Below are 17,072 nucleotides of genomic sequence, written 5' to 3'. Positions count from 1 at the left end.
TGGTACTATCGATAGTTTTAATTTTTCATAACTATCCATGGTTTAGAAAAACTATCGATATTTTACATGGTTCCATTCCATGAACCAACGACTACATATCACCTAATCAGCCATCGTTGTACCCTGAAAATCTATTACAAATACAACGATTGCTGATTAGGTGATTTGTAGCCGTTGGTTCATGGAATGGAACCATGTAAAATATCGATGGAAGAAGTTGAGAATCCGAACAATGGAAAAATTACAACAAAAAAAATTTAGTTCGATACAGGTTTTTATAACAAATATAACGGTATAATTTCTTTGTGGCAGAAACCGCAACTAAGTCGTTACGAAAGGTCAAAGTTCAAATGTAGCGCTTTTTTTCAAATCCATATATCTCGAAAACCATAGCACGGATTCAAAAATTTTGATGTCATTAAATAGGAAATTTGAGTGGCTTTAATTACATATAGAAGTGTTACATATAACTTCTTAAGGTATAGCAAAAATCCAATTTACGTAAAAAAAATTGCAAACAATTTTAAACAAACACATTGTTATTTAAAAAGTGCCGCCTTAATTACAGCTAAAAGTCTTATATATAAATAGTGCACAACTCAAGCTTTTGTTTGATGTACAACATGTTGTGTTTCATCCTCGCAAATCGGAGTATTTCAAAAAATAACCCTGGTCGGACCAATGCCAGCTACGCTTACCACAGTATTTTTGCGCAAAACGTTTTTCTGGATAGGCGGCCTTCGGCCGCGCTTACGGATTATAACCCTTACTAAGTAGTATTCTCCTTTCTGTGTTGCCGAAGCAGAGGGGCGCAACACCTTTTTGCACAGAACACCTTGTGCGTTGGCGGCTTTCGGCGGCACTTAGGGATTATAACACTTACTAAGCAGAATTCTGTTTTCTGTGTTGCCGAACAAGAGGGGCGCAACACCTTTTGCACAGAACACCTGCGTAGGCGGCCTTCGGCCGCGCTTAGGGATTATAACCCTTACTAAGCAAAAATCTGCTTTCTGTGTTGCCGAAGAATAGGGGCGCAACACCTTTTGCACAGAACACCTTCTGCGTTGGCGGCCTTCGGCCGCGCTTAGGGATTATAGCCCTTACTATGCAGAATTCTCCTTTCTGTGTTGACGAAGAAGAGGGGAGCAAAACCTTTTTGCACAGAACAACTTCTGCTTTGGCGGCCTTCGGCCGTGCTTAGGGATTATAACCCTCACTAAGTAGAACTCTCCTTTCTGTGTTGCCGAAGAAGAGGGGTGCAACACCTTTTTGCACAGAACACCTTCTGCGTTGGCGGCCTTCGGCCGCGCTTAGAGACTATAACCCTCACCAAGTAGAATTCTCCTTTCTGTGTTGTCGAATAAGAGGGGCGCAACACCTCTTGCACAGAACACCTTTGCGTTGGCGGCCTTCGGCCGCGCTTAGGGATTATAACCCTTACTAAGGATTATAACCCTTACTAAGAAAAAGGTTTTGCGCAAAAATACTGTGGATAGCGTAGCTGGCATTGGTCCGACCAGAGTTATTTTTTGAAATACTCCGATTTGCGAGGATTAAACACAACATGTTGTATATTAAACGAAAGCTTGATTTGTGCACTATTTATTAATAAGACTTTTAACTGTAATTAATGCGGTACTTTTTAAAGAAAAATGTGTTTGTTTAAAGTTTTTTGTAATTTTTTTTACATAAATTGGATTTTTGCTAAAACTTAAGAAGTTATATATAACGTTTACATATTTCCTTTTTAATGACATCAATGACATTTTTAGAATCCGTGCGATGGTTTTCGGGATATTTGGATTTAAAAAGCGCTCCATTTGACCTTTGACCTTTCATAACTGCCTTAGTTGTTATTTCTGCCGCAAAAAAAGTATACTGTTGTATTTGTCTCAAAAACCTCTGTCAACACTCGTACCTATTTTTTTAGTTTTTGCAATGTTCGGATTCTTAACTTGTTGATTCTTCAGAGACTGCAAAAATTAAACCCACACATTTCTTATGCATTGCATCGCATTGCGTGGATTTATATTGTTTATTTCTGTGTAAGAACAAATGACATATATTTATTAAGGATACAGATTAATGTCACAGCAGCGGCTTTGAATCAACGAATGCCAATTCGAAAAGGAATCGTGGTTCACAAAGTTGCCACATGACAAAATTACAAGGTTCAAAAAATACTTAAGAGTTAGACACAGTGTTGCATTAAGGAATCGTTCAATGACAAACGCACGTCCGCTTGCCGGCATACTCCATCTACACCGGGATACAGGCGCTCCACAACGCCTCGACACCATTGCTTCCTTGGCACGTTGTCGGATCGTAGTCGTACTGGCACACCACGGCGATTAATAAAATTTTGGATGGCCACAATGCATGCGTCTGTGCTCAAATCGAAGGCAAGCTCCAGGTGAATAGCTCTCACCGTGAGACAGGTGAAGAGCGCCACCCAAGGCTTCTCCTGGCGGCGGCCGATGGTGACGTTAACAGTTCCAAAGTAGTCCAGGCCAGTGTAGCTAAATGGCCTGACGAACGGTGTGAGTCGATCTGCTGGCAGTGGACCTATGATTGGTGCAATAGGCGCTGCCTTAGTCAGGCGGCACACAAAGCAATTGGCAATGACGTCCCGCAGAGTTTACCGCAGATGAGGGATCCAGAAACGGCGGCGAATTTCCCATACGGTCGCTTCGAAATTTTTATGCTTTAGCTTGTGGTGGTGGTGAGCAATAATAAGCTTCGTCAAACTATGTTTAGATGGGAGAATTACAGGTCGCCTTGTATCTAAAGGCAGCCAACTTGCTGCGTCGATACGTCGCTTTACGCGCAAGACTCCTTAATAATCCAAATATGGCGTCAACTGAAACAGACAACTGCTGCGAGAAATGACGCGCCCACTTCTTGTTGTACGAGACGATAAAGAACGCGCTTTGCGGCATCAAGTTCTACTGATGTCAAGCCATGCTCGTTTAAGGTTGCGTGTTGGCGGCGACACTTGTTTACAAACCTTAATACCCAACCAATGGCTCTCACTAGTCTTCCGAATGAAAAAAAAAACGGTTACAATTTAAAAATTTTGGACTTACAGTGAGTAATGCATATTTCGGACGCAGTTCTTCCACTTCTGGCTGATTGTTATCGACGACAATTTGACTTAGCCATTTAGACTCTTCGGCTAGTAGAAAAGGTGGCCCACATAACCAACGCGAGGCGCAACAATTCTTGGATCTTCCATTGGCACGAGTAACCTCGTCTGCGACGTTCTCACCGGCTGGGATCCATCTCCAGTTTGATGGCGTAGTAGTGGCTAAGATTTCAGCCACCCGATGCGCCACAAATGGCTTGTAGCGTCGATGTTCACTCTTGATCCAATTCACAACAGTTTTTGAATCGGTCCATAGCATGCAGCTGTAGGCGCTCACAGAATGTTCTTCTCGTATAGTCTGAAGGAGACGTGTGCCAAGCACGGCTGCTTGGAGTTCCAGGCGCGGAACTGTGAGTGGCTTCAGTGGCGCACACTTTGCTTTGGAGCAAATAAAGGCGATTTCGACTTCACCAGTGGAATTGATGGTGCGCCATAGGCTACGGCGGCAAAGGCTTCCTCGCTGGCATCGACGAATACCTGAAGTTGACGTTGTGTTGGTGTGCCGTTCCGGAAGGAATCTCGGAATCTGCAATTCCACCATCGCCGGAATTTCTTGACGCCACCTTTCCCAGGAGCCAGATATGTCGTCAGGTAAAGGGCTGTCCCAGCTCGACTGTTGTCTCCAGACTTCGCGCATGATTAGCTTAGCGGAAATTGTTATGTGGCTCAAAAAGGGGGGGGGGGGGGACATAATGATGCTGAGGAGTTCTCTTTTCGTTGGGCGTCTTTCACCAGACACAACTCTTTTGTCGATATTGTGGAAATTCAGCCTGAACACAAAGCTGTCTATTGATGGCTGCCAAAACATTCCTAGAACCTTTTCCATGGATAAGCTCGTTTTGTTGGCGATTGCAATCGTGGCTTCCACACCGCCCAACGCAGTAAGTGCATCGGGCGAATTCGAAGTAAAGTTGCGGAGTTCAAACCCAGCTCCTCGGTGAATGGCTCGTACTTGTTGAGATACAGTGATTACTTCCTCTACGTTCCTGAAGCTATCAACGAAGTCGTCGGCGTAGTGGTAGTCTAGGATTGCCTTGACAGCTCGATCGGCGTTATCAGAGTGTTCCATTGCGTTCAGAGTTTTGATGTATTGCGCAGCGCATGGCGAGAATGCTGCACCGAATGTCATCGCTATCATCTCATAGACATATGGCTCTCTTGTAGTATCACCATTGCGCCAAAGGAACCTTTGAGCGCATCTGTCATCTGGCCGAATCACAATCTGGTGGAACATCTCCTTGATGTCGCCACAAACGGCTACTGCTCCTTGGCGGAAATGAAATAGGATGGTTGGTAGTGCTCTATAATCCTGTGGTCCTTTCGGGAGTAGCGAACTGAGTGACACTCCATGTGTCTCTGCGGCGGCGTCGAAAACGAGGCGTAATTTGGCTGGCTTATTTGGATTAACCACGCCAAAGTGTGGCAAATACCACGTCTTCTTATTGAATGAAGCGGCTTCTTCGGGTCGCAATTTTCTTGCGTACTCTTTGGCAACATATGAGTTGATGATTTGCTTGTAGACTTTTGCAAAGCTGTCATCACGCTGCATTTTCTTTTCTATGCTTATCAATCGCTTTCGCGCCATTTCGTAGCTGTCGGGCATCTCAATATCGTCATACTTCCACAATAGGCCGGCTATATCGACCGTTTGTTCGGCGTGTTGTTGAATGCAAAATTGCCTTCGCGCGCAGGTCAGCCGCGCTTTCAACTGGCGGAAATGTCTTTACGCTGAAGCTCTCAGTTTCAAAGTATTCTGCAATCAGATCATGCATCGCTTGATCTGAAGCTGGCGTCGTAAACAAACATACTTGCGTGCTAGATGAGGTTTCCACATTTGGCCTAAACACGGTCCAACCAAGCTCAGTATTGGCAGCGTACGGCCCGATACAATTAATTTGCATGATCTCGGCAGGTATGCCCAGATGGCAATGGTTAAGTCCTATCAAAAGCTTTGGCACTGCTCCACTGTATGGCTCCAGTTGTAAATTCTGCAAATGGCGTGAAGAACTTCGTAGGTCTGCTTCGCTCAGGCTCTGCGCAGGCAAGTTGAAATTTGACACGCTGTAAACGTTTCGAAGCTTATGTTTCTTCTTCATGCCAGTTCCACTGACGAACAAGTCCACCATTAAGGTTGGCTCCTGAGTTGCTCTTCCTCCATACCACTGTAGGTTGAGGCTTCGCTTCTGGCCATGTAGACCCAATTCCTGGGAGAGCGTGCTGTCAACCAATGTGACAGACGATCCTTCGTCGAATAACGCGTACGTTTCAACGCTTTTTCCTCCACCATGTAGAGTTACCGGCAGTATGCGAAACAATAGCATACGCTCATTTGCGCTGGTGGAGCAGCTCAAAACCGGCTTCTTGTCAACATCAAGTGGCTGTGCCGGAGACGCGCATACGGATTTTGCGGGCTGCATTTGTTTTTGTTCGTCATCATGAAGCATTTTATGGTGCATCCTTTGGCACCCATCGATGTGGCACGGTTTACGGCGGCGGCATTCTCGAGTTGAGTGCCCTGGGCTGAGGCATGAAAAGCACAGGCGGCTGCGTTTAACTTCATTCCATCTATCAGCTGATGTTGCTTCAATGAGACGTTGCCATTCTACTGGCTTGTGTGAATTTTGGCAAACAGCACATTTCAACGACGGGGTGTGTGGCCTTTCTACCACACGATTTTGCTGTTTCTCATCAAAACATTCACTCTGCGTTTCTACTGCATGCGACACGGTCCGACGTTTTAATGGCTCGCGACTTTCATAATCCTGCACACAGCAAATCAAATTCGCAATATGTGTTAACCAATCGCTGAAGTGGACCACGGTTGCATGCGATTGTACTGTTGACAAGTATCTGGCCCATTCAAGCTTCTTGCTCAATGGTAACTTGCTGACAAGCTCTTCTATCAGTGTCGGGTTAGTAAGATGCAGGTATCCATTTGCTGCCTGCAGGAACGCTACGAGATTTTTGACCTCGGTAGCGAATGGTACTAAATTTACTATACCACTTTCAGAAATAGGTGATATTTCCCTCAGTTGCGACAGCTGACTTCGAATTAGCTGCTCTGGTCGTCCGAAGCGAAAACGCAGTTGTTCTATAATGTTACCTACATTCTCTGGATGTATTAGCAACGATTTGACAGTGTCTCGTGCCTCTCCTTTCAAGCTTTTTTGCAACCGTTGGTTGCTTTCAAGGCTGCTGTACCCGTACGCGTTTGTGGACTGCTGAAATGCCGTGAAAAATATTGGCCAGTCTTCTGCGTGGCCACTAAATTCAGGCAAATCTTGTAATTTACGGAGAACCATTACTCCATTTGATCGTAGGCTACCAATACTTGCACGCGTTAAACCAGGCGAGTATGCACCTAACGGGTTATACCCCGTTGAAAATGTAGACGGAATCGTTGCAAAAGACGTTGATAGTACTTCTGGAATTCTCATTGATTGCTGAGGGACGTTCGCGGCTTGACAAGTCGCACCATTGGCAAAATACTACTGCGAATGTGTGACAGGGACAGCCATAGGCACAGCAGTAATATTGTTAGCGCCGACGTTATGCGCAGCAGAGGTGGCACCTGCGCACGTAGCAGAGGCTTTGCTTTCATGGTGTCCGACAGCGGTAAGATTATATGAAGGCGTACTTGAGGCGGTGGCAACACTGGAATAAGTTCCAGCGGTGGTGGGACCATAAGACGGTCCACACATTGTGCTGGCCATAGGCTGGGCGGTCGCGTACAAAAAAGAAGTCGTGTTGGTTCCACTATCACTGATGACGGCAGGCGTAATAGGATTTGGTGGATATGGCGCAGCGGCTGTGTGCGCATATGGTCCCGCAAGTGTGCTGGCATGGGAACCAAGAACCTTGCTAGTATGTGTGTCTGAATGAAATACACCGGCATCGTTGGCATATGGACCAATAGCAGGAAATGCGGTATAACACACAGTGAGCCTTGCATAAGTTCTACTTGAACTAGCAGGTGAGGCAACTGACAAGGAGTCAGAAAATGCTATTGTATGCATCTAATACGGCAATTGGTGGTGTCATACATCAAACGTTTGATAACAAATCAGAGCCACTAGCTTTCTTTTCTAAGAATCTTTCTCCATTCGAAGTTAAGTACAGTGCATTTGACAGGGAGTTGCTAGCTACTTATTTGAACATTACACATTTTCGCTATCTCTTAGAATGACGACAATTTACCGTTTTTACAGATCGCAAGCTTTTGATATTTGCTTTGAGTTCAAAAACCGAACGTAGTCCGAGACAAACTAGACATATGGAATTAATTGCACAATTTACTAATGACATACGATATATTAAAGGAGAGGCAAACATTGTAGCTGACACATTATCTAGAGCTTTCGAAGTTGATGCAATTAAGGGTACAGAACTGAATTTCAAAGTTTTACAAAATGAACAAGAACAGGACGAGGAACTAAACACATTAAAATCTGGAGACACATCACATAACCTTAAATTAATTCAAATTCCACTTTTAAATTTTAATATTTGGTGTGAAATAACAGGTGAGAATCCTAGGCCATTTGTTCGAAATTGTTTACGCAAGACAGTGTTTAATATGTTACATGACATTACACATCCTGGTACAAAAGCTACACGTCGTCTAAAAAGGACTATTGGCCAAAAATGCACAAAGAAATTAATATTTGGTCAAAAGAATGTATAAATTGACAAAAATCGAAGGTTAATCGTCACACCAAATCTCCAGTAATTAAAATTCCGATTCCCAAAAGTAGATTTGAGCATATTCATTAAGATATTGTTGGACCTCTTCCTGTATCGAAAGAACATCGTTACATTTTTACAATAGTTGACAGGTTCACGCGTTGGCCCGAGGCATACGCATTAAAGGACTTTTCAGCGGCAGTGGTTGCAAATAAATTTTTTAGAGAATATGTTTCACGTTTTGGGGTACCGTTAAAAATCACTACAGATCAGGGTACTCAGTTTATGTCAAAATTGTTTTCGGAACTAACAAAATTGCTTGGTAGTCATCACGTTACAACTTCTGCATATCATCCTCAAGGGAATGGTATGGTAGAACGGTTTCACAGGCAGTTAAAAGCTACGATAATGGCTAGAAATGGAACCAACAATTGGTATGATGAGCTGTCGATGATACTTCTGGGTTTACGATCGATGTATAAAGAAAGTATTTCAGCCACACCATCTGAGATGGTTTTGGGCAAAATTTACGCCTACCCGGTGAACTTGTGGTTCCATCTGAAGAAAATTTTTCCCCAACTGGAGTTTTAGGTAATTTACGGGAACATTTAAAAATGTTAAATCAAATTGAAGGTATAATCAAAATTCTGATACTGGTGGATATATACCAAAGAATTTGGAGACTTGTAAATTGGTTTTTATGCGTGTTATTAATAAAAAACCATTGCAACCACCATACGAAGGACCTTATAAGGTTGTTGAAAAAGCTAAAAATATTTCAAACTTGAAGTAGATAATGAGGTTAAAACAATTCCGTTAGACATACTAAAACCAGCAATCATTGAAACAGAACTAATACCAGAAACAAACACTAATATAATGAATAACACAACATCAAATAAGAAACGAGTTATTTTTAATTTATATAACATTAATTCTCTAGAAGAGGAGTATTGTAGGGTTTGTATTTGCGTTATTACCTTTTATTGTACTGTGTTCATTTCAACTTTGTAATTTTGGAAATTTTAGATTTAAGTGATTTTTGTGGTTCGTCAATCAAAAAGAAAATTTTCATTATTATTCAAACTTTCAATCTTTAAACTTAAAAAAGAGAAAACTTAAAATTTACCAAATAAATTTTATTATCTTTAGCATCTGCTTCAAACATGTAGCATTCCCGCGCGATCCATCACTATTTTGAAATCCATCAATATGGGTCACGATGCAAATATCACAATAAATATTGGACGTGTGACAGGCGCCCCACACTGTGATAAATTAACGAGTAGACTGACCACCGATAATTTTCTTCGATATGTGGTTAGTTATTTTTGCTGAGCGCTGTGCTGTCTGATAGGGCTTTCGCACGCGGCGATTTTTCAGGCAACTTTTGCGTTCAACTCACGCAGGGTTGCACGAAAAAAAATGAATGGCTAAAAATATCACAATACAAGAAAATATGAAAATATTCGCCATGAAAAGGCGTTTGCATTGTTCAACTTTGCATTCTGCTTTTGGTTGAACGGCCTTTCAACAAAGTTGGTCGCCAGCCAACATTTAGCCATTCAACTTTTTTTTCGTGCAACCCTGCGTGAGTTGAAAGGAAAAGTTGAACGCAAAATCGCTCGTGCGAACACCTTTTGATCAATGCAATTGTTTCTAGTAGTTCTGTCACCAGGAATGGAAAAGTACTACTTTTTCCTACTTTTCCGAACCAAAAGTTACGTTCGGTACACCAAGCGGAATTTAGGTACTAACTAGGACTAAGTTGCTCGCGAAAAAATTTAAGAAAATTTTTGTAAACAAGGAGATATGGCAGCTCATATATCATTGTGAACATGTCATTGCGGCAACAAGAAATATTTGCAGTGTTGTTTCTTTATTAAATTCTTTGCGAACAGTGAAAAACTCCTCACCTTTTGAGGGATTTGTAGCAAAGTGGCTACATTGCATGTATGTCCATTTCGATTGGGAAAGGCGGAAATATCTGTAATCTACTCCGGCGGGAATTTGTTCTTGCAACGGTGGATAAGTAAGTCATATTTTGAGTAAAATTTTAGCTCAAGCTCGGCTGCCTACGAGGTACTACATAAGGTTTTGTATCAAAGGCCTGGTTTACAAAATAGACCCAAATGCTTTATGTACGTAGTGCAATCTAGGCGAAATAGAAAGCCTCGAGCATCTGCTCAATTTATTATTCCGTTAGGGACTACTACCTAGGACCACTTCAAAAAGAGTTTGAAAGCAATCCAATGCATATATTCCAATTGACCGATCAAATTACAGTCTACATGGTGTACCTCTATGTTGTTAACTGTTTGCGATATTAAATGAATAAATTGTGTAAATTAATGTAATTTTCTGAAATACTTTTTTAAGTACTTTCACTTTTAGTATATTTTTTTAATAATTATGTAATTCTCAAACATGTAAACTCAAATGTAACTATTAGAAAGCCTGCTAAAAATATACATTTTATAAGCAGGGTTAAATAAAATGAATGAATGAATGATACCGAAAAACATTATACAATTTTTTTTTTAAATATTTAGAGGTCGCTCAAAGCGCTAAAAGTTTTCTATGTTTTTCATATGGGGTGAAAACAAGTTTCCGTAAAAATGGTATAGAATTCTTAAATCAATATTTGTTGATAGAAAAGCGTTGCTTCTCTTTAAGATACTGCCAATAATAATACCCAATTGTTTATTTTACGATTTCTAATAATAGCGATTTTTTTGAGGGTTTTAGGGGCCCTATAAGAAATAGTTAATAATACAAAGTGGATGAATAAACCATTGCGTAATATTATTGAAAATATCCAAAAGAGAAACCAAGTTTTCCGATCGAAAAATATTTGATTTTCAAAGATTGCTTACCATTTCTACGAAAACATGCTTTTCCCCATATAAAATACATGAAACACTTTGAGTGCTTTGAGCGACCCCTAAATATATTTTTGATTTCCATATAAAAATAATTTTTTCGGTAAAGTACAATCCTAGAGGGTGAGAGCATTAAAATTCCGATTTTACTTTTATTTTGACTACCCCAATGTACATACATAGATATATCTTTATTGCATTTTTACCAGTATTAATTCAACTGTTTCGATATATTAATCAATTTCTTGTTATTGCAAATAATGTTTAAATTTATTAAATTGGTAGCAATTGTCTAAAAATAATAAAAAAGTTACCAAAATTTTGAGCTACTTTTTAAGTGCATTTGAAAGCAAAAAGGTACATTTCTATTGTCAAATTAGGTATAATTTCAAATTTCGATTTTCCATCCCTGGTTGTCACCGCTACACACAAACACAGTACAATTTATCAAATTAATCCAACTTTTTTAGTCTGACTTTACAGGCTAACCAAATATTCGCGGCTTGCGTTTTAGTACGCACGTAGTCGAATTTGTTTTTTTTTGCGTCACCCGAAGTTGGCTTGCATGCGTTTGCATTTGATTTCATTGAGCGAAACGTCAAATCAAAATGTCACGCAGAACAAAAATTGGAAATTGAGTTAGCTTCATATGCACGCCTTTCAATTTCGGTTGGTCCCTTACAAGTTGTATGTGCATGAGAAATTTTTGACAGTAAATACGTGGCGTGCGTAGGGACACGATATCGAACCGAAAGTATCGATATGGTACTCATTTAAAGTATCGCTTTAAAAATATCGGGTACCCATTAATATCGGAATAAAAAGACTCGATATTTCAAATATCGATACCAAAAACCAAAAAGTTTATCTGAATATAGGTCTCGCATATAGGCCGCTGGGGTGTAGCGGTTAGAAGTGCGCAAATCTTGAAAATAAAAAACAGCTTCCCATAAAATACAATCGCCGTTCAGAGTCGGCATAAAACTGTAGGCACCCCGTTTGTGCCACAACATTAAGGTTCTCGCGATAAATCGGAGGAGAAGTTCGGCCAAACACTAACATATTGGCCCGTAGTCGTAGTCAAAATAAAGTCGACTTTAAAGTTAGTTGCAGCTTTTTTGACAGATATCCCATTGAAAATTATGTCAAAAAGCTGCAACTAACTTTAAAGTCGACTTTATTTTGACTATGACTACGGGCCATTGTTTAAGCGCCGGACTTTATTATTATTACAACACGTAGAGATTGAGGTGTTTACTTTAACACCAAAGCCGCGGTTTCAAATCCCACCAATGCAATCCTATCCATAGTACAAATTTCTGCACTTTAAAGCCCAATTTATATCGGGAAGAATTGTTACAGGCCAACCTTATATGCGTGCGTAAAAAGCTAACTCAAATTCCAAGATTTATCTTGCGTGTCATCTCGATTTGACGTTTATGCTCAATTGGCATTTTGGCGCGGCTATGAATTCAAATTTTTCTCGGCAAACTTCTGTAAATTTGACGGAAATGCAACTCTGAGAAATCACGCACGCAAATTGATTTGGGCTTATCAAATGAGAAAAACTTTCGTGCGTGCGTAGAAAAACTCTCCCCGGTAATATTAGCGTGAGCTGTTAATACCATTATCCTTCACTGAGAAAAAAAACGCGTTGTAAGAATAAACATTTTTTATTTGATTACCGTTTAAAAATGTTCGTATTTAAATCAAGTGAAAAGTCTTAACAAAATGGATTTTTCTATTATACATGCACTACGTACATATAATGGAAATATTCAATTCAAATACGCCCGTATTAAAATGAAACATTTTTCTCTACACGGGTGGCGTTTTGCACGTCTCGGATGCTTTTTCATATGTAATTAAGAAAGTATATGTATACAAAGCATACACAGCGGGGACAACACATACACACATACATGGTATGACATAATGCAGATTTTTAAAAGTGGCAACAAAAATGATGTATCTAATTATAGACCAATTTCAAAGTTATTGTCATTCTCAGTTAGCAGCTTAATTAGTCCAAACCAACATGGTTTTATTGAAGGAAGGTCCACAGTCTCCAATCTTGCAATTTTTACGGAAGATTGTCCGTCTGCTATTCAAGCTGGCCAGCAAGTCGACACAATATATATAGATTTTTCAAAGGCATTTGACAGGGTTTCTCACAAGGTCTTAGTGTCTAAATTATTCTCTATAGGTTTCCACTCTAATTTTTTGGAGTGGATTAAATCATATTTGTCTGACAGAAATTGCATGGTTGTGTTCGAGGATGTCTACTCACAGCCTTTTATTGCGACGTCGGGTGTTCCTCAAGGTAGTATACTTGGACCACTGTTGTTTATTTTATTTATTAATGACATAGGGTCCTGCTTCTCGTCATCTAAATATCTATTATATGCGGACGATCTCAAAATTTATCCTGTCATTAAAAGCATACTCGATTCCATTGCCTTTCAAGGAGAACTTGTTAAACTACACGATTGGTGCATACGAAACCGTCTTCATCTAAATATAAATAAGTGCTCACATTGTACTTATACCAGAAAGCTAATTCCGCTCCACACGCGCTATCATATTTCTGGATCCCCTCTTAATCATGTTAATGAAGGCAAGGATCTCGGTGTCTATTTCGACACGAAACTAAATTTTTCCACGCATATCGAATATATAGTTGGCAAATCATACACGATGCTGGCTTTCGTCCGGAGTAATAGTTCACCTTTTTACGATCCATACACTTTGAAGATGCTTTATATTACTCTAGTAAGATCCAGGTTGGAGTATGCGTCATTCATTTGGAGACCATACCACAATTCTCATATCACGCGATTAGAACGGATACAGAAAAAAGTTATAAAATTTGCTTTACGCTCACTGAATTTTAGTGAACCCATTCCCTCATATGAATCACGTTGTGCACTTCTCATTCCCTCATATGAATCACGTTGTGCACTTCTAAATTTACAAACTCTACGTAGTAGATCTGCTTATCTTGCATGCTCATTTGTTGCCAACCTCTTGAATGGATCGGTTGATTGCCCTAACCTCTTGGAAAGAATAACCTTCAATGTTCCTACACGTAATTTACGCAGTGTTTCTTCTTTCTACATCGTATTTTCTAAAACGAACTATGCAATGTATGCTCCTTGATTAGAACCTTAGTGGAGCTAAACAATATTCCAACTTTTGACCCGTCTCTATCTTGTGGAGCAGTTAATAATAAATAAATAATCGCGCGCTGTGATGTTGATTCAAACTCAGCATTTGAAAACACCTTTACATGTATGGCTGTAGCTGAGTGTGCAAAGACGTTTGATACAATTGGTTGCGGCCAAGAGGGACCGGGTTGAATTACCATCAGACGGAACATGAAATAAATGTTTTTTCTTCTTAATTACGAAAAAGCATCTGTGCACTTCACAACGACATATTTTATAACGTATATACTCAAATCTAAAACGAGTTGGTTTGGTGCTCTTTTATAAATTTAGCATGTTTTTTTAATTCTAAAATTTTTCCCCTCAGTGTTGGAATTTGAGTTTATGACATTCGATACGATACTAGGGTTCTGGTACTCGATTCCAAAATATATCGTTTTAAAACTATCGAGTAGAAAATATCGGTATCGAATGCCAAAAGTATCGATATGGTATCGTATCGTATCGAAATTCGTGTCCCTAGGCGTGCGTGAATACTAGGTTAGCCTGTTATACACGGCAAACTTACCAAAAGTTACCAAAATAAAAAAAAAAGTTGCCAAGTTACCAAACACTCGAAAAGTTACCTATTTTGTGGCAACCGTGGCCAGGATCACTTTGTGTGTCCGTTAACGTTCGCTGGTGCAGGTATTTTCACCACTGCAACCTTTAGTTTGGTCGAGTGCAGCCTTTGCATACTTACAAGTAAGTATACCACCCCATAAAAGTGAAAGTGCAAATATTAATAAAGTTTTTTTTTAAGCTGGTCAGGATCATTTGTGTGTCCGTCCACGTTCGCTCGTGAGGGTATTTTCACCACTGCAACCTTTTGGTTTGGCCAAGTGGAGAATTTGCATACTTACAAGTTAGTATACCACCCCATAAAAGTGAAAGTGCAATTATTTATAAAGATTTTTACTTGTGCAGGTCAGGATTATTTGTGTGTCCCTCCACCGAATATAATTCGATTTTAGATATTAAACATGTAATTTTTAAATGCAACAAACATAATAATTTTTAAAAGATTAATTTATATACATTATATCAATTGCATCTTTACTATTTGTACATTTCTTCATATCGCACACCGTCTTCAAAAGGGTCACAACTCAAAATAATACGTTTGTCAGAAAATGCGAAAAACTATTTCTTAGCACATGATAATCATATGGGCTAGGGCGAATTTACGTTAGGTCTTTTTTTTAACAAATTATAGCAAAAATTTGCTCCAGCTTTAGCTGAAAGGTAAATAAAAGCTCAGTGTACCTTTTTAGCGCATAATCTCAAAAATGCCAAATTTTAAGTTGTGACTCTTTTGAAGACGGTGATATCGCACACCTTTCAATAAAGGACTTGTTTGAATTCCATTAATTTTGTTTAATGTATACTAGAATTTTAATGAAACCATGGTTTATTTTGAATATTTGGGAATATTTGTCGATAGGATTTCTCTTTCGTCAGAATTTTATGTGAACAAAATTCCCTCATTCTTAATTTATCTCATTTTTAATATCTACATATATAGCATGTTTAATATACCATAAAAAGTTAATTCATTGTCTATTGTGTAGATCAGTGGAATCTGCTTTATATGTTATAGCATTTCAGCACTAGGGACACGAATTTCGATACGATACGATACCATATCGATACTTTTGGCATTCGATACCGATATTTTATACTCGATAGTTTAAAAACGATATTTTTAGGAATCGGGTACCAGAACCCTAGTATCGTATCGAATGTCATAAACTCAAATTCCAACACTGAGGGGAAAAAATTTTAGAATTAAAAAAACGTGCTGAATTGAAAAAAAATACGCATATGAAAGAGCACCAACCCAGCTCGTTTTAAATTGGAGTATATACTTAACAAAATATGTGGTTGTGAAGTGCACATATGCTTTTTCGTAATTACCCTGCCAAAAATGGGACTAATCCGGGATGACTCCGGGAGCAATCGCAAAGGAGCATGCGACTAATACCACTTTTGATCTCTTTATATGGAATGCACTGATCGCTTTTGTTCGAGCATGTCCTATGAAGAGACTAATTGTTCACCTTTATACCCAAACGGGTATAAAAAGCGACTAGTCACTTTTAAAAAATAAATATTTTAACCAGCTCAGATTCGAACCGGGGTGCTCAGTTTTGTTAGGCGAATACTCTCTCTGTGTGCCAACGCCGAACATGAAATTTCATTGACTAAGTGCGTACATATCATTGAATCGTTAATAGTACCCGTTAGAGATGAGTTCGGGACTAATTGATCTCCAATTATACCCATAAGGGATGAGTCCAGACTAATTGACCTCCATTAGTACCCGTATGAGACTAGTTGGGACTAATTAATGCCCAATTGTACCCGGTTGAGAGTAATCTCGAAATACTCTCTTTAGAGATTAGTCGCACAATTTTTTGCAGGGTAAGAAGAAAAAAAAATTTATTTTATGTGCCGTCTGATGGTAATTGAACCCGGACCCTCTTGGCCGCAACCAATTGTACCAAGCGTCTTTGCACACTCAGCTACAGCCATACATTTAAAGGCGTTTTCAAATGTTGAGTTTCAATCAACATCACAGCGCGGGATTAGTGCATTCCCTGCAAATAATGGGACTAATCCGGGATGACTCCGGGAGCAATCGCAACCCTGCAAAAAATGCGACTAATCCAGGACGACTTCGGGAGCAATCGCAAAGGAACATGCGACTACTACCACTTTTGATCTCTTTATATGGAATGAACTGTTCGCCTTTGTTCGAGAATGTCCTATGAAGAGATTAATTGTTCCCCTTCATACCCGAAAGGGTACAAAAATAGATTATTCACTTTTAAAAAATAAAAATAAAAATTTGCGCCAGCCGCGATTCGAACCATGCTGCTCAGGTTTGTTACGCGAATACTCTCTCTATGTGCCAACGCCGCACACGAAATTTCATTGACTAAGTGCGCACATATCATTAAATCGTTAATAGTACCCGTTAGAGATGAGTAGGGGACTAATTGATCTCCAATTAATCACGTAAGGGTCCAGTCGAGACTAATTGATGTCCATTACTACCCGTATGAGACCAGTTCCGACTAATTAATGCCCAATTGTACCCGATTGCGAGTAATCTCGGAATACTCTCTTTAGAGATTAGTCGCACAATTTTTT

At 39.7% G+C, this 17,072-nt stretch overlaps 1 protein-coding gene across 1 annotated transcript; it reads left to right on the top strand.

The window, feature by feature from the left end:
• Nucleotides 1–9,040: 9,040 nt before the first annotated feature.
• Nucleotides 9,041–15,210, top strand: LOC118752487. The gene is made up of 4 exons (XM_036487401.1): nucleotides 9,041–9,148; nucleotides 14,423–14,621; nucleotides 14,680–14,781; nucleotides 14,844–15,210. Exons 1-4 carry the CDS (start codon nucleotides 9,041–9,043, stop codon nucleotides 14,888–14,890), a joined length of 456 nt encoding a protein of 151 aa, XP_036343294.1. The 3' UTR covers nucleotides 14,891–15,210.
• Nucleotides 15,211–17,072: the final 1,862 nt, after the last annotated feature.

The sequence above is a fragment of the Rhagoletis pomonella genome, unplaced genomic scaffold, assembly GCF_013731165.1.
Source record: "Rhagoletis pomonella isolate Grant_MI unplaced genomic scaffold, Rhpom_1.0 Rhpom_scaffold_01546, whole genome shotgun sequence".
Taxonomy (NCBI): Eukaryota; Metazoa; Arthropoda; class Insecta; order Diptera; family Tephritidae; genus Rhagoletis; species Rhagoletis pomonella.
This window is presented reverse-complemented; position numbering and strand designations above follow the sequence as displayed.

Bases quoted from the DNA above. Each gene is read 5' to 3' on its own strand.
- LOC118752487 (XM_036487401.1), top strand. From the start codon at position 9,041: ATGGGTCACGATGCAAATATCACAATAAATATTGGACGTGTGACAGGC. The intron at 9,149-14,422 runs GTTAGTTATTTT...ATACTAGGTTAG, and splicing joins ATAATTTTCTTCGATATGTG to CCTGTTATACACGGCAAACT. The intron at 14,782-14,843 runs GTTAGTATACCA...TTACTTGTGCAG, and splicing joins GAGAATTTGCATACTTACAA to GTCAGGATTATTTGTGTGTC.